This window comes from Protopterus annectens, chromosome 3.part1, assembly GCF_019279795.1.
Source record: "Protopterus annectens isolate FY-2018-M chromosome 3.part1, PAN1.0, whole genome shotgun sequence".
NCBI classification, from domain to species: Eukaryota; Metazoa; Chordata; order Ceratodontiformes; family Protopteridae; genus Protopterus; species Protopterus annectens.
The window spans coordinates 255,905,136-255,924,035 of record NC_056732.1 but is presented as its reverse complement, the minus strand read 5'-3'; the positions used below and the strand labels follow the sequence as shown (position 1 = coordinate 255,924,035).

At 37.7% G+C, this 18,900-nt stretch overlaps 1 protein-coding gene across 1 annotated transcript in view; it reads right to left on the bottom strand.

Moving 5' to 3' along the window:
• The window catches only part of MINDY4 (MINDY lysine 48 deubiquitinase 4), a 1,921,738-nt gene that overhangs the window by 1,846,639 nt on the left and 56,199 nt on the right, over positions 1-18,900 (bottom strand). The window contains exon 2 of the mRNA XM_044066745.1: positions 3,361-3,480. Coding sequence (XP_043922680.1) covers positions 3,361-3,480 — 120 coding nt within the window. The remainder of the gene's footprint in view (positions 1-3,360; positions 3,481-18,900) is intronic.

Genomic DNA, 18,900 nt, shown 5'->3' with positions numbered 1-18,900 from the left:
AAGGGAAGCTAGTTCAGAAGGGAAGCTAGGAAGCCAGTTAGCCCAGCTAGTCCTGAAGGGCCAGCCAGTCCACTAGGTATTGTGATTGTAGTGGTAAATACAAGTAGTATTTTAAGACACTAACTTTTTAAAAAGTAAGAGTACTGTGTTTTACTTCAATTTTCACTTTTTTAATGTTCAGAGGTAAATGAGGTGCAGTCCACAGTATCAGTGCTTGTAGTAGTTTTGGGATTTGCAAGCATGTAGGAAAAAAGTGTACATATAATTATCTTTATTTTTCGGGGGGGGGGGTGCTGAACCTTATTTAAATCTATAGTGGCTGTTCTGGGAGGATTTGCAAGCAGTAGTTTTAAAGGTGAAAATGTGTGTGTGTATATAACTTTTTATTCCTGATGTGGACAATGTTTAGGGATAAATGTAGTACATTTGATATATTAATAATAGATATTCATCTGGCTGTTTACAGCTGGAAATGTTCTGGGATAATTTGAACTTTTAGATGGAAACGTGCATTTTTTTATTTTAATGGTGCCTTTAAGAAGTTAGGATGTACTGCTTTGGGTATTTTTATACAGGTTATTTAGAGATGACTTGCAAGAACTACATTTAAAAGTGAAAATGTGTGTATAAAACTTTATTTTTTTGGGGGGGGTATGTTCAGGGGTAAATGTAGTACATATGGAATTATACTGGTGCATATTGTGGTTGTTTCAGGGCAGTTTGTTTTTATAGGTGGAAATGTGTGTATTTTATTTTTTAATGCACTCTTCAAGAGGTTTAAAATGTACCACTTTGGGTATATTGTAAATACAGCTAGGTTGCTGTCAGACCTTTTATTTATTTCTTCGTTGTGCTTCGTAAATTATTGCTATAGGCTTTATTATTTCATTCTTATTAATGCTGAGTTCAAAAGTAAACAGGGACTGTGGGGTCTTCTGTGCATTGCAATTTATTTTATAGTGTTTTTTTTTAAAACGTACTTCTTGCAGCCATCACTAAAGTGAAAATGTGGGTATATAACTATTTTTTGGTGGTGGGGGCATGTTCAGAGGTAAACATAATGCATTTGGCAATCTGCTAATAGATGTCATTGTGGTTGTTTCAGGACAGTTTGCTTTTACAGGTAGAAATATGTGTATGGTTTATTTATTTAAGTAGTTATCCATTTATTTGTTTTAACACTGTCTTCAGAAGTGAATTATAGTAGTTTGGAAGTAGTAACAGATAGGACTGTGGCTGTCCTGGTGTCACTTTTTCTTTGTTGTGTCTATCATCTTGTTGTTGAACATGCACAAAATGCATACTTTTAATAATTTCTACACGGCATTAATGTTGTTACATGTCTCTTTGTCTTGCCCTTTTTTTTATATGTTTTTAAACTTGCAGTGTAACTTGGTTTTGTTATGATATGTATATATTATTTTTTTGGTATCGTCTTTTTTATCATGTGTTTGAGGAGCTTTTCTCCACGGGTCTACACTGAAAATGGGCCCCCAGCCCAGTGGACTAACCCGGTTAACAAAGGACAAATAAATAATAAATAAATCATTATTATAGAAATCTTAATACTTTAAAAAAGTTTTTTTTCCTGCCCTGATTAGATGAGTGTACTGTGAGTACAAAGTTAAATCTATAGCTGTTTTGTTTTTATATTGTTAATGGTTAAATCTGTATCTGTTAATGATTTGTAAGGGTACTTTTTATTTTCTCAAGTTAGATGCTTTTACTGCTGCAGTAACATACCATACAAATGCTACCAATATACCTCTCAGCTGTTCCGAGTTTTGCAGACTATACAGATTTTTACTTCCTGTATTTGGTCTGTTCCCCAAAAAATCTGTGGCTTTCTAGCAGATCATTTGGTCTTGATGTTACTAATGACAGATGTTTGAGTTTCAGACTTTATATCTTTCAGAAAATGCATGCTAATGCAAAACCTATTCTAATAACTAAGTCTATAACTGCAATAATTAAAATCTGTCCCTGATTTGGGGCCATTGTCTCTTCATTATTTTTGTTTTTGTCCAAATTTCTTGCTCTAAGAGGTTGAGAGGTATGGCTACCAGCTGTGTTAATGTCAAGGTTTTAATGGCTGAAATGTCCCCACCACCATATTAAGCTGTGGGATCTACTATGCCATTACATCATTAACCATTCTACGTTTTAAATGGTTTGTAATGTTAAAATCCCTTCCCTTCCATTCAACAGGTATTCAGTAAATCTATATTATAGATCAAATGGAACTACTTCATACATTTTCATATTTTAGATGCCAGCATATTTATGCTAATTTTTAGATGCCGTGTTTTTCAATTGTCAGTGTTTTTTTACGCCAGTTCATTCAAATGCCAATGTTTGTCTCAAGCCAGTTATTCCAAATGCCAGTGCTTTTTCCTGACAGGTCTGCAAATAACATTATTTTCCAAGCCAATTCTTCTATAGTATTTTTTGCAGTAAAGTTTACTTACTGTTATACAGCTGTGTTTTTGCAGTAATGCTTCACTTTTAATGTTAAAGCTGCATAATTTAAATGATTTGTTAGAGATTTAAGCATTCTGTAATAACTTCACACTGTTTTAACCATAACTGCATCTCCTTCACCACTCCTGTGGTAATGGCATTGGCAGAGGGTGTGACCAGTTTCACACTGGCCTCACTTTCATGTCTCATTTTAGCCAACTTAAAAGGTAGCAACCCTAAGAAGTAATATTTACCAACTACATATCCAGGAAGAAAATGTTTTCAACAGCAACTTTCTCAAATGTGTCAAGAGATTAATAAAATGAAATTAGGATAATAAAAGCCACAAAGCAATAGGACTGAGTTACTGTCTCAGTGGTAGTCAAGTCACTGCCATATTGGCTCTTACTCTCTCTAGTCAGTTAATATGATTAAAGAAAATTATTTTACTCATAAGCATGTCAATATGGTCAAAAATATGGGTTGACTAAAAAACATTCAAAATTAAATCCTAATTCACTAAAATGAATTGTATGAAAATGTAGTTTCTCAAATTCAGCAGGTCTGTACTCTTCTGATGCATTTTTGCAGAGTAGAACTGCTCCCTGCACCATTTTACTTAAATATTCCACCTGACAGTGCACACAACCTTGGTCAAGAGACCATCTCCTTTCTATCTGCAAAAGAGCACATCAAATGAGTGTAACAGCCAGACTCAAGGAACTGCTGATTCAGTTTTTTCTATAAATTAGGATACTGTAGTTTGGTACTCAAAGTTCCATGCACCCTGGAAATACTTCCTCTGAGCCCCATTTAGTGAAACAACCAAATTGACACCTCAGTCAATATAAGCATAATGCACGCTTTATTTACATAATATTCAAAATTATTTAAATTTACCTTGTTCAGTTTACATAGATGTTCAAGGTTAAGCACCCTTTTCAATTCATTTCTGTTATTGATGCTGTTTACAGAACGAGGATATTCTTCATCCATAATAGCAATAGTGTTCTTTAAACCCTGTATTGTTAAAAAATATTTAATATTGTTATCTTCTAGATCAAATTTAAAGTAAATAATTCCTGCTAAATGTAGTGCCTCACCTTAACAAATTCATATCTATGCAGCAATGTCATGACTATAATGCTAACATTTGTTGCAGTTTTTTTTCTTTTTTTTTTACAAAGGCAAAAATCAGACTGATACAGGAAATGTGAACTTCCAAATATACATCACTGCTACAAAAAGCATCAGAAGATGATGTCCAGGAAATCTGTGTATAAATGTGGAAAATATTATAGTTTTGATGCACAACATACACTTCATATACTAAAAAAGTTAAGACTGTAAACTAGGGTTTCCAGCACTGGTAAACATTCCAGATTCACACAATTTGCTTCAGCCCTTTTTTTATGATTTGCTCTTTTTGTAAGTGAACTGTGAAACACAATGAAATTTTTTTTTCAGGTTTCCATAGATTTGCAATACATATGACTCTCAATTATTGCATAACTGCAATGCAAATCATTTGCTAAGTAACTACATTACTACCCCCATTCAGGTCCTGTTACAATCTGCTCAGTTTTAAACACGTGTGGTGGATGTCCTCAAAGTGTGCCCCGGCCAATATTTTTCCGCTTATAGAATGTCAGAATGTTTTAGGTAGCCCAACAGTTTACTTTTCCTGGCTCCTGTGTCCTGGCAGCTGCAGGATCGATTTTATGACTTACAAGTACATATCCTTAAAAAGAGCCTGAAGTATACCTCTCCACTTCCAGACATATCTGCTCATACTCAGTCTCCTATATCACCTTACTTTCATTCTGTTTGTGGCACTTTCTGCCTTTTAGACATACTTACTTTTCCTTTCGAGATTAAATATAACAGGGTGCTTTCACAACTTCAGTGAATTCATCCATTCAGAAGGCGTATGTGCACAATGATTAGCTTTGGCATTGGCCTTGAAGATGGTGCATGTGTCTGTCTTTGATGCTCAATTCCTTTTAAACCATTTCCCCTGCAAGGATTCCTCCATTCATATGTAGTTTTATTCATGCTGGTTGTAAGGTATTACAACCTGTTTTATTTTTCTTTGCATGGGCCAACTTTTGTTGTGTTACATTCAAAGGTATATGAGTATTGTACTGCACTGCTGTAGTTACGAACTATACTTATGAGTGAATGCAGAATAATTGTTCATTAGCATCAACTAATGAAAAACCTTCTACTTTGTGGTAACCTGCAAATACCTGCAATGCATTCCAATATGTACCACTGAATGCTGCTGTCTGACACTGCTCTATGTTTCTTAAATCACTTTCCTGAGGATTCCTACCATTGCTCTCTCCTGCTTAACCTTGTTCTCCTACCATCTGTTTTTTATCTTCTTTTGTTTTTAGCTGTTGTCTGACCATCTTATTTTCCTTCTCCTTTTTCTTCATTCTCACACAGCCCCTTCACATAGTTACAGGTAGAGGACTTTTATACTACCTTACATTTCTGTGTCCTGACCATAGTTTGAAGCAGAAAAACTGGCAATGTACAGAGAAAAGGATGCATATATATAAAGATTTGCTAAGTAAATATGTTACTGCTTCCATTCATGTTCTGTTGCGATCTTCTCACAGTAGGTCCTGGTCACTATTATTTTTGCTCCACACACACACACTCACTCACTCACACACACTCACTCACACACACTCACTCACACACTTACTCACACACGCACTCACACACATACACACTCACACACACACACACACACACTCACACACACATAAACACACACACACACACACACTCACACACTCACACACACACAAACACACACACACACACACACACACACACACACACACACACACACACACACACACACACACACACACACAAACAAGCTACATGCAAGTGCAAGCACCATTATCATCAAACTTATTCCCTGTGTCAGGAAGGGAGCTACATCTTCAGATCTAAAGTGTACAACCCTCGAAGAGATTAATGCTCACCTACTCAAAAGAACTTCAACAGATACACAGAACTTTGTCCCAAAACAGCAGGAGACAAGTCAACCTCTGCCCCCCCCCCACACCATTTTATAGCAATAGAAAAGTTACTTAGTTCATGCTTTACCAGTATGAAGAGAACCAGTCTCCTGCCCCAGTACAACCTCATGTTATCAAGCAACTATTCTTGCTATGAATGCCAAATAATAACCCAGCCAGTTCCTGTCAGCAAGCCCCTCCTGACAGGCTTGATGAGTATCTCTCATCCATTTATGCTCAACCAATCAAGTTTAAAGATGCAGAGACTGGCACAAACACAATTAAAAAAACAGAATTAACTTATAACCCTACACATATCTAAAATAATCCAGAAAGGGGCAATGAGGGGGATACTCGTCAGACAGGAATGGGATCAGGCATCTACTGTTACAGTGTAATCCTCACAAAGCTCAATAAAAGAGTGACTGAGGAAGTGCGGAAATATAAAGAACAAAATCTAGAGACATTTGAAAGGTATAAAAAATATGGACATGGAAAAGAAAAAGAGATCTAATACAGCACAATATTTATGTAAAAGGAGAAAGCTAAATTAATCAACACAGAAAAGGAAGCCCCAAAGATATTCGAAGAAAAATACAGGGGAAAAAAATTAAGATCACAAAGAGGGAATGCAGAACAGAAGATTAGCAAAGTAGAAGTTAAAAAAATAGAAGATGAAGTTATGGAATGCTTGCTAAGTGAAGGATTTAGTGCAGAAAGTCTAACATTGTTTCATCATGCTGTAATATAACCTGCGAGTCCCCAAAGTAAGGAGTGACAGGAGGAGCAAGAGACATTTAAAGAAGAAATATGGACATGGGAAAGAAAAAGAGATTTAATCTGGTGAAATATTTATGCAAAGGAGAAAGCAAAACTAATCAATACAAAAACAGCAGCACACCAAAGATATTTGAAGAGAAATACAGGCAAAGGCATCCAGACATGGAAAATATTACAATACAAAAAATAAGAAAAGAAAGAGGAAAAGTAGAAAAAAAGGATTAGCAATGGAGAAGTTGAAATAGAAACTGAGGTTATGGATTACTTGTAAAGTGATGGATTTAGATGTAGAAAATCTAACTCAAATAACATCACAGCAGGATAGAGCAATGGATTCCCAAATTAAGGAGAAACCAGTGGAGCAGAAAACATCTGATCAGTTGCCATACGAAGATACATTGGAGCCTTTCACAAGAAACCAGTACAAATGTTCAGTTGAAGTTGCACAGCAATTGAAGGAACAGGAAACTGTGGCAACTCGATGCAGTCAATGTTGTATAATGATAAGCCAGTAAGCATACCTCCCAACCAACCATGCCAAATTACTCTGTTTTTACCAAGGTTTGGGGTTCAAATGAAGGGGTGCCACAATTCCTGAGTGGCACCCATTCATTTCCGATTTTTTCTTTTGTTTTTTTAATTTCCGCGCTGTTATAGCTGACGTCATCATGTGTGTGATGACGTCAGCTCCATCAGGGCTACCAGCCTGTCAGAATTGAGCTTGCGCATTTCTGGCTAGCTGCTGACTGTTAAATGCAATGGAATGAAGTTCAAATGCGACAGTGAAAGCACTATGGACACCAACTCTGTAGAATGAAGTAAGGAGCTGCGAAAGCACTATGGGCACTAACTCTGTAGAATGAAGTAAGGAGCTGCGAAAGCACTATGGACACTAACTCTGCAGAATGAAGTAAGGAGCGGCTGGGTCAGAATGAAGTTCAATGCGAGCAAGCGGGAACAGCTGTTACAGCACTATGGAAGGAGCAGCTGGCTGCTGCAATGGAATGAAGTAAGGAAACTGTATGTGTTGCTGCGAGGGAATGAAGTTCAACTAAGTCTGCAGAATGAAGTGTGTGTGTGTGTGTGTGTGTGTGTGTGTGTGTGTGTGTGTGTGTGTGTGTATGTGTGTGTGAAAATACCCCCATTTAATACACCTGGTGGCTAGAGGTACTCAGACTCAAGCCTAAAGTCCCTAGCCACCACCACTTGTGAGCTTTGCCCAGATTTTTTTGTGCTAAGAGGTTGAGAGCTGTAGTAAGAAATTAATTCACTAAATGATAGCCACTAAGTTGCAGTCTTCCTATTTTTCAGAAAGCTGGTGATTTGGCATAGTAGTATGTTGCTCTGACTGTAGTGCATAGGGTTCTGAGTTCAAGACATGCCAGTGAAATGCATGGTGGCAACACAACATTTTTATTCTAGCAACTTTACAAAATTATACAAGCAATGTTTAAAATGTGTCCCTGGTAAGTCCCTAGCCACCATCACTTGTGAGTTTGTCCAGGTTTTTCGTGCAAAGAATTGAGAGCTATAATGAGAAGTGAGAAATGAATTTGTATTCCCCCATTACTGGCTTTGTTTGTCCAGGTTTTTTGTGCTAAGAGGTTGAGAGCTATGGTGGGAAGTGAGAAATGAATTCACTAAATGATAGCCATTAAGTTTCAGTCTTCCTGTTTTTCAGGAAGCTGCTGATTTGGCATAGTGGTATGTTGCTCTGACTGTAGTGCATAGTCTTCGGTTCAAGACTTGCCAGTGAAATGTATGGTGGTAGCACATTTTATTCTAGCAACTTTACAAAATTATACAAGCAATGTTTAAAATGTGTCCCTGGTTTTTGACCTTTTGGCCCCCACCCCCAGAAAAAATGAAATTGAAAATAAGTGTGAGAAGCTGTGCAAGATGCCTATGGCTTACACTACTGTCATTCTATTTATAGTGTGTGTGGAAGTAGACTTTTATGTTGGAAATGTTCTGAATTGGGCAGTTTTATCATTATTGATTCATGCATTTTGTTTCATTGCCTACAGTACAGCCTACTGGAAAAATGTTCAAACAAATTTAAAATGCGCTCTAACAAGTGTGTTGTATTATACAAGGAATATAATTTAATAAAGTCAGGAAGGTGTATCCAAGAAAAGAACACATGTATGTTTCTTATTTTGTGTGCAAGGGGCCAACAATTTGAAAGCAGCCCAAAGGTACTCTTTATCCACCACTAGCCAGAAGCATTTTCTTTGGATGTGGTGTGGGTTTCAATGCTGTTTCAATGAATGCGAGTTTCAAGGGCAGAGAAGTTTTAAAGCCAAGTCTATTTTCATTGTGAGACAGTACTGCTTTGTTTATCAGATGTCTATTAGTGTTTGTGCATTGATGTGCTGTAAAATGTAAAAATAAAATCCAAATAATCATTGTAGAAGTAAAGCAGTATGCACACATTAGTGTTTATGGTAAATGGGGCGAAATAGCCAGGTAATGGGACATTGGAATGGCTGCAGGGGGACTCTGGTGCCATATTTTTGGTTGTCTGTTCTTCAGTTTGTGTTTGAAAGTTGGTATCCCACAGTTCCGTCGGAGTGGGCGGGGTTACATAATTATGTATGCAAATTAGATGTTAATCAGCGTACAGATTTGTACCTATTTTTCATGGGTCTTGTCCAGATTTTTGATGTTTCCAGGTTGAGGGGTATGCCAGTATACTCCCATATGAAAGAGCAACAGATGACACAGGATGAAACTGAACAGAATGTAGCACAGGACGATGCTCTGGAACTTTCTTTGTTCTATATTTCTTACGGGTATTCTATAGAATGTGCCCTCAGTTTAGATGAAAATGATCTAAGAGAAGACTTGCTTGATTTAATAGAAATGGACAGACACATTAAGACCAATGAAAGAAATAGACTACAGAAGTTCAATAAAACCCAAAAAGCTAGAAGTTTGATAAAACAAGTGAACACAGTAATTAGGACTGCCCATGGAGATTCATACAATATAACAGAAATAGATAGGATATATTACTGCGCAGCTAAATTAATAATAGATAAAGTCTTACCACAAAAACACAGGGTAATAAGAGAAAGGAAGGGGGGAAATCGAATGCTATCATGGAAGTATTGAACAGAGAAAACTATAAAGCAATTAAGAAAAGAAGTGGCACTGTTGGCAGGGTAGATAAGAGGGAAAAGATCAACAAAAATACAAAGAACGATAAAAGTGATGAAAGCAGTGTGCAGTATCAGAACAGATCAGGATCTATTGTGCTCTTACTGCAAATAATAAGCTAAAATCATCAGCATAGGCAGAAAATCTTAGAATATATGCAGATAAATATAAAAAAAAGTACAAAATAAGCAAAGTTCTGATGACTCAAAAGAGTTGTATAAAAACTGGGAAACAAGGCAAAAGGAACTGAAACCCCACCAGAAAAAGAACAAAGAGATACATTTTGGAGAAATATCTATGAAGATCCTGTGGAACAAAACAAAGATGATAAATGGATAGAAGAAGTAAAAGAAAGAATAAGAAGTTCAAATGTACAGGATATGAAATGGGATGAAGTAATGGCCAGAGAGATTGAAACAAAGTTAAGAAAAGCTCCTAATTGGAAAACCGCAGACCCAGATGCAGTATCTAACTTCCGGCTAAAAGTATTAACATCTTTGCATGAAGATTTAGCCATGAGTAAGAACTATTCATATGCACACCCTAACCAGACACCAGCCTTGTTAGCAACAGGAAAAACAATACTCCTACTTAAGAGTAAACCTGCAAGCGACCCTAAAAACTACAGACCAATAACTTGCCTTCTGACAACCTATAAACTATACACTGGAATTGTTGCTGACAGAGTTTATAATTATTTAAAAGAAAATTCAATCATAGCAATACAGCAAAAAGGTAATAAAAGAAAGTCATATGGAACAAAGGATAATGTGTTATTAAATAAAGTCATCATGGAGAACTGTTAAAAGGGGAAGAATCTATGTATGGCATGGATAGACAAGCATTTGACAGTATCCCACATTAATGGATAAAAAGAGTGCCTAAAAATGTATGCAATACACCCTACACTAAATCGATAACATTACAGTGACCATGAAACAGTGGCAAACCACTTTGAAGTTTAAGCCATGATAAAAGACAAATAATTACAGAGATAAAAATTCAAAGAGGGATATTTCAGGGTGACTCTCTGTCACTGCTGCTATTTTATCTTACCCTTAACCATTAAGTTATCTACTTAACAGGTTAGGCCATGGCTACAATTTGGCTCCCAGAAAACATCAAAGTGTAAAGACTTCTTGTCTTTTTTGTAGATGATTTAAAAACTGTATAGTTCATCACATGAGGAACTGAAAGCACAACTGCAAGTGGTCAAAACTTTTTCAGATGATGTAAGAATGTCATTTGATCTTGATAAATGTGCAAAAGCAACCTTTAAAGCAAGAAAGCTGTAGCACCAAGAAAACACCAGTTTGGGACAGGAAAGTGATATAAAAGAACTTGAGCAAGAGGAAGAGTATAAATATTTGGGAAATGATGTAGGATCAACAATAAAACGGACAAATGCTAATAAAACTTAATAAGGAATATTTTAGGAGACTTAAATTAATACAGACAACAGATCTGATATCTAGAAACAAAGTCCAAGCTATAAATCAATTTGCTCTTCCTGTCCTAACTTACAGTTTTGAAGTGCTTGACTGGTCCCAAAAGATGTTGGATAGGTTGGACAGGAAAACAAGAAGGATGCTTCTTGGTCTTTGAATTATTTATAAAACTGAGTGCATACCAAGACTATATATTCCCCATTCTGAAGGAAGTATGGACCTCCTCAAAACTGATTACATGTACAGAGCTCCAATTGTGGGAATACATACATATCTGCTGACCTCACAAGACCCAAATCTAGTGAAAGTTTTGAAACATGAGGAGAATAAGTCCAAGATGACTTCCCTGCTTAGTTTATTAGAAGCATATCAGAATCAAGTGGGAATGGAAATCAAACCAGAAGCAGATAAAAAATAAGGCTGCAACTTAATGTGCCAAAAAAAAAAAAAAAAACCGAAGAATACAAAGAGAAAGATCAGATGAAAAGGCAAGAAATATGGAAAATGCATAAATACAGTTGCAAGTACAAAAAACTCTTGGAGCAACGTCATGTTGATCAGGATCAAACATAGGAATGGTTAAGAAGAGGTGAATTTAAACCAAAAGACGAAACATTAATATTGGCGGCCCAAGATAGTGGACTATGTACACAGTCCATTGAACATGTGGAAGAAACAGACAAATAGGTTTTGTAAAACAGAATTGGAAGCGGTTGCACATCATGTTGCTGGTTGTGATATACTAATGGCAGAAGGACTGCATACTGAAAGGCATAATAATTTGGCAAGACTGCTGCATTGGAAATTGTGCAAACATTATAATAGTGAAGTAGCTGAAAAACACTGGAAACATGAGTTATAAAGCATCATAGAAAATGATGAAGTTTATATCACATGGGATCATCCATTACCAACAGTTCAAAAATAGATACAAGAAAACAAAATATAATAGTCCACGAAAAAAAGACAAAAGTAACACTGATCATTGAAACTTCTACATCCACTGACTACAGCATGTTATGTACAGAGAGACACAAAGTCATAAAATACCAGGATTTGCAGGCAGAAATGAGGGCAATGTGGAAGAAAGATACCCAGACAGTTCCAGTAGTAGTAGGAGCAACGGGCCTTATAAAAAGAATCTACAATCATACTTGGATATGTCACTGATACATGTAACTCCTTATGAATTGCAGAAGGAGTCATTACAAGGCCCATTGCAGGTGCTGCAAAGAGCACTTCTGGCCAACATCAAAGACTGAAACAATAGTAATTTCATGAACTTTAATCATACTTTAACTTAGGAATGGGGTTCATTCCTATCATGGTATTAGAAACCCAAATGAAATGGAGAAATTACAAAGCCTGAAACAAGTTTATTTGCTCATTCTAGACTCCCCATGTATTTCCAGTACTACATCAAATCCCAGACATACATAACCAGGCAGAGGCCCCATCTGACAGCTTTAAAAAAATGTGCAGTTCCTCTCATGGAATATGTCCTCAAAGGAAATGTGCAAGGGCTTCCTTGCTGTTAAAGCAGAAACCATTAGCAGCTAACCATATGGATGCAGTCGGCTTCCCAAATAAACACCTAATCTGAGGATGAAAAATGATCTGACTTGGTAAGAATTTTATTCCTGTCAATGTAAATAAAACTAAGTTGCCTTCTTGGATCCATACAATGGGATAGTCACTTCTTGAAATTTTTAAAGACCTTTATTAAATTATCACTCAAGCCATAAGTACATATACATTAATAGAAAAGAAAACAAACCATTGTAACATTTTTCATTTACATATGTTACACATTACATATACTCGCCTCCCAGTTAGACGTTGCCCGTTCGATTCTCAGTTAGAGCGTCTTCTGTGTGGTGACATGCGTGAATGGGCGTTCCTTCATTGAAGGTTGTGCGTTAGGCCCGGCAAGCCAGCACGTAAAACTCTACTGCCAATCATTAGCGGACCAGAGTTCCGCTGTGGCGACCCCTAACCGGGAAAAGCCAGAAGACTTTTAAATATTACATATACGTATTCTTTCCTTACAACTCTCATTTAGTCCATAAATTACTCATTCCTGCCTTCCCTTAATCCTAATCATTCTGCAAGCATTGTTCCCACATACTCCATTTATTTCTATGTAATTTGTTCCTTTCCTTTTCTAATAATCCATTGTCAAGTTATTTTACCTCTTTTATAATATTCAATACTTAAATTACAGCTGGTTTAGATTTTGATTTCCATTTTCCAGTAATTTCCTTTTTGGCAGCATAAGCAATTCAGATCCTGTTTCCCAGTTCAAAATAATAATTTCCTAAGTTACAGACATTTGGTCTACCAATGTTTCGGACAGTTTATTCTGTAAAAAATTTTTAAAAATCTGCCAGCTCTTTACACTCTCAACATGTTCCCAGTTACCTCTTTCTTCACCATCACACCTCCAACATTTATTAACTGCCTGAGAAAAATGCTTTAAAGTCTGCTTGGGGCATAAAATACCTGTTAAACATTTCCAAGCAGAACTCCTAAACCTTCTGGACTTTGTTGCATACATATGTCCTTGCATTGCTCCCTTTTAAATTGCTTTTCCAGTCTCTCTTCCCAATCTTTTCTAGTATCCTCTGACTGATTCTTATAGTTATCTTGCAATCCTCCTTTTGCACAGCAGCTTCTGCTATAGATTCAGTAAAAAAACTCTACCAGAGCAGGTCTTTTACTTAGGAATCCCCTAACCCTTTCTCTCTGCCTATATTTGATCAATCCCTAGTAAGGAATGCAATCTCTAACCTGCAATCCAAACTTCTTCTTGGCCTCACTCCACTCTATTACCTTTCCCACCCTAATTATTTGCTCCCAATACTTTGGTTCCTTTGTCAGTTTTCTCCAGTCAATTTTATTCCCTTCTTGCCAATTATCTGCATCCCTACTTGCAGTTATCTCTACTGGCAAAATACCTTCCCCATCCTTGTATTGCCTTAGTTCTTAGAATACCTTATGCAACTTTATGAACTGAATATTCTGAATTGTTGTTATTCTTCTCAAGTACCCGAATCCAAAATCCCACTATCTCCTCATTTCTTTAACCTCCCCCACTTCATCTGCTTGTGTTATGCATATGAGCCATAACTGTGCAGCTGTAAAACATCCCTTTAAATAGAGTAATCCTAAACTACCTTCTTCAACTGGGAAGATCGGCTTATCTCACTTGACTCTTGCCCTCTTTCCCAACCAAACAAATTCATTCAACTATTTAATTATTGTCCACTCCTCTGGCTGATAAAAATGTACCTGACCTGCATATAAAAATACAACTAAATGGAATAAAAAGGTTTTCACTGCTTAAAATAGAGAAGATTGATATCTGTGCAGTGACTGAGACATGGTTCAAGGCTCCAGAGAGCACCCCTGTATCACCAGGCTATAACTCATACCACAATTTTTGGCCACCTAACCTGGACCAGAACATCAAAGGCAGAGGTGTGTACATATTCATTAAGGATATGCACACCTCCAGGCTAGTTGCTCAGCATAATGCATCCAAGGTTATCCAAGTGCAACTAACTCTGGGCAAAACTGCAATCCAAATTGTAGCTTGCTACAGATCCTTCACTGTGCCCCAGGATTCCCACTCCTCTTTACTTGATATACTTGAAAATATTAGGGTTCAGCCAAACATCCTAATAATGGAAGATTTCAACTACCCCACCATCAACTGGGAAAACTATTCATGTACCACCTCCTTCGTTCAACGCTTTCTGGAATTCATAAATTCCAAAGACTTGGATCAACTTATCCACACCCCCACCAAGGGCAACAATATCCTAGACCTAGTCATTACCAACATGAGTGACTGGTGTTCCACACCTGAAGTCAACTCCCCTTTGGTCAGATCCAATCATAAGCTAATCACCCTAGATATCCACATCCTGCCCCCACCCTCCATTAAGGAAACCATGGTAAAAGATTTCTCTAAAGCCAACTTCATGCTTCTTAAGACAGAAGTGGCGAACTTCATGACAACCATGCAGATGGACAATACAGTTACAACTGCTGAATCCTACACAGATGCACTTTATAAGCACTTACACGATTGCATGGATCGTGTTATCCCAAACAGAACCAAGAAGTTATCCTCCCAAAAAAAGGAAGCCAGTCTGGTGGTCTCCTGCCATAAACAAGCTCTACAGCAGAAGGAAGAAACTGCTGCAAAAGAGAGTAAAATCCCATGAGTGGAGGAGTTCTCTGGTCAGCCTCAGCAAGAAGATGAGATCCCTTATAAAATCCTCCAAAGCTAGCTACGGAAACAAAATCGCCATTGATTCTCAGGACAACCACAAAGCACCCTTTTGTATTTGGTATTATTTTTCACCCTTTTGTATTTGGTATTCTATAGCTATGTCAAGAATCTCAATGGCAAAACCCAGATCTGCTCTGAGTTACAGCACAATGGCATGAAAATTACAGAACCAACTGATATTGCCAACATCTTGGCAGATTTCAGTGCTAACTTTAACACCCTCTCACCCCCTAAAGGGCCCATATCTATACAGGACGAAAGCAGACTCTGTAATCACAACTACGCAGGTAAAAGCTGCACTCTCTAAAGCCAAAAACACAGCATCCATGGGACCAGACAACATCCCAGGCTGCGTTTTACACGAATTTCAGAACAAACTGGCTCCCCACCTAAGCGCCACCTAAGCGTCATGTTCAATCACAGTCTCACATCAAGCTTTGTGCCCACTGAATGGCGCACAGCAACAGTTATCCCACTCCACAAAGGGGGAGCCACCACTGATCCCGGGAACTATTGCCCTATTAGCCTGACGAGCCTGGTCTGTAAGGCCATGGAACGTATCATCATGGAACTTGTAAACAAAGACATTAGTAACCTCCAAACTCTGGACCCCACCCTGTTTGGGTTTGTGAAAGGCAGATCATGCCTCCTGAACCTGATCGACTTCTTTGAGGAAGTCACCAAAGCCGTAGACAAGGGTAAGGTGGTTCACACAGCCTATCTTGACGTCGCCATGGCTTTCAACACCATCCCCCATTCTGGAATTATAGCTAAACTCACTAAACTATGTATAAATCTCTACATCACAAGATGGGTTGCCAATTGGCTCACTGACAGAACCCACACTGTAAAAGTTGCAGACTCCAAATCTGACTTCAAACCAGTGACAAGTGGAGTACCACAGGGTTCAGTCCTGCGACCTCTCCTGTTTGATATCTACCTCTCTGAAGTACAGACTAACACAAAAGGCCTTTGGCAAATGAAGTTCGTAGATGACTGCAAACTAGGAGCCATAGGTGAGTACCCAAATGATGTGGACATCCTACGGGTCTCACTGAGACAGATGGCTGATGTCAGAGCCATGGCCTCAAGCTCAATGCCAAAAAGTGCATTGTCATCCCCTTTGGTAAAAACTCTGTACCCATGAACTACCACACAGGCGGCAGTCTAGACAATGCCGAATGTGTGATAAGAGACCTTGGGACCCAGGTGAACAGTAGTCTCTCCTTTGATAATCACATTGCCACAGTAGTCAAGAAATCCTTCTACGTGGCACACCTCATCACAAAAGGGTTCTCATCCAGGAAAAAAAGAGGTCATTGTTCCCCTCTACTCGACACTTATTAGACCCATTATAGAGTACAATGCCCCTTTTGGAATGTACCTCACAAGACATGTGCAGCAGATGGAAAGGCCACAGAAGTACCTCACAAAGAGGATTACTGGCCTCAGATAGATGCCCTACACCGACCGTCTCAAAAACCGTCAGCTTTACTCCATAGCATATCACCTGCTCCGAGGTGATCTCTGCCTAACATATAAAGCTATGTCAAACCCAGAGCTGTTGGACATGCTACACCTAACGAAATCCCAACCTCTCCGAGCTACATGCTCTAGCGACCTAAACCTTGTCACCACAATAAACAGGACATGCTGGAAGGATATTTTCCTGTCTCAGGAGACTTCCCATACTCTGGAACAAGCTACCCATTTATGTCAAGCAAAGTTCCTCATTAGCACTCCTCAAGAAAAATCTTGATGAGTGGATGGGAAATAGGAAATGCACCCCGGGGATCACTTCTGTGGCTCTGCTCAACAGGGGCACAGGAAAATTACTTTATTGGGTGGTGTAAACCAGGGAACCTTGTTGGCTAGGCTTACTTAGGCCCTTGGGCCAATAGCCTATTACCTACCTATGAATCTATGTATCTTACTATCCACATCTGTAAACAAGAGTGTCCAGTTTCTCAGTTTTTGCATTATCTTTTGTTTAGGCTCTTCTAACATATTCTTAGCTGCCATAACAGAAGTCTTTTTAATCTGTACTCCTAAATACTTCATCTTATTGTGTTCCCATAAATATGAGTATTGCTGAACCAATTCATGTGTGGATACAGAACACAAAGGCCAGAAATTATCTTCATTAATTTTATATTCTGGGAAGATTTGAAACCATCTCAAAATGTTCCACAACACTGACATGTCATTTTCTGGACTTAGCAAGTACAAAATAATATAATCTACAAATAAAACCAACTTTTCTTGATTACTTTGCCAGTTATATTCTTGAGTTTCTCAGCCCCTTATTTTCTTTCCAATGGCTCTAAATATAAAGCAAATAAAACAAGAAAGAGAACACTCCTGCCTGTTTCCTCTGTTCAAACACAACTTATCAGAGAGGAACCCTCCCAATTTAATTCTTGCTTCTGATCATTCATATATCCTTCTAATTAACTTATTATTTTATCAGGGAATGCAAATGTTTCCATCTCCCAACTCATAAAATCCCAGCTTACACTGTCAAATTCTTTCGCTACATCAAGACCCAACAAAAGTAGCAGTATTTTGTTACATTTTGTTTCCCTCTGGATGATCATTGCTGCAGTAATGTTTATGCACCTCCACAAAACCACACTGACCCATATCTGTCAACGTTGGCAACACCTTTGCCATTCTTTTCGATACTATATTTTATTTAGTTAATGGAATTTGCTTACCAGGAAAATCCAACTGAGTAGTGCCCTATTTCAGCAGAGACCTTGTGAGAAAAGCTCTAACTCTATTCAGCCATAACCTGAACCAGTGGAGGGAAAATAGAAAATTCACCCCAGGCGTGGCACTTAGTGATGTATAGAGGCAGCAATTAAATCGTGTCCTACCCAACATACACCCTTTAAAATAACCTCTAAGGCATAAAAACTTCTGGCATAAAAACTTGTGGGATAAAACTAGGTTGCATGGCTAGGTTCATAAAGGCCCTTGTGGTTGTTAGCATAGTATACAACTTTGAACTTCTGAACATAATATATAGGCATTATTTAAAGTCAAGTTTCATTTAAGAGCAACAACTCTATAGTCAGACATCCTTTTGTCTAACACCTTTATTGAATTATCAATGGAGACATAGGCAAACTTTCATTTATATAAAAGTAATCAAATCATATTAACAATTTTAAAACATTATATATCATATATATTATATACTATATAATATAAGCAACATTACATAAATTGTTCTATCCCTGCCATCTCATTCCTCCTCCAAGACATATTCCTGCATGTATTTTTCCCACAATTTCCATTTTTTTGTGTAACTTACTCATACCCTTTTCTAAAGATCCAACTTCCCATTCTTTTATCTCTGTTACAATATTTACTACTTCAAGTATAGCTCATTTAGACTTTGATTTCCATTTTCTAGCAATTGCTTTTTTGACAGCCACCATATTTAAACTTAACAAGGCCTTACTATGTCTAAGCAATTCAGATCCTGTATCTCAGATCAATAATTATTTCCTTAGTTACACTCATTTGCTTGCCTATTGTTCCTGACAGAGTACCCTGTAAGGAATTTTTAAGGTCTGTCAACTTATTACACTCAGAGAACACATGCTCCCAGGTACCTCTTTCTTTCCCATTACACCTCCAGCATTTGCGATCTACCTGAGGAAATTTTGTTTGGAGTCTGCTTGAAATATAAAAGTATGTA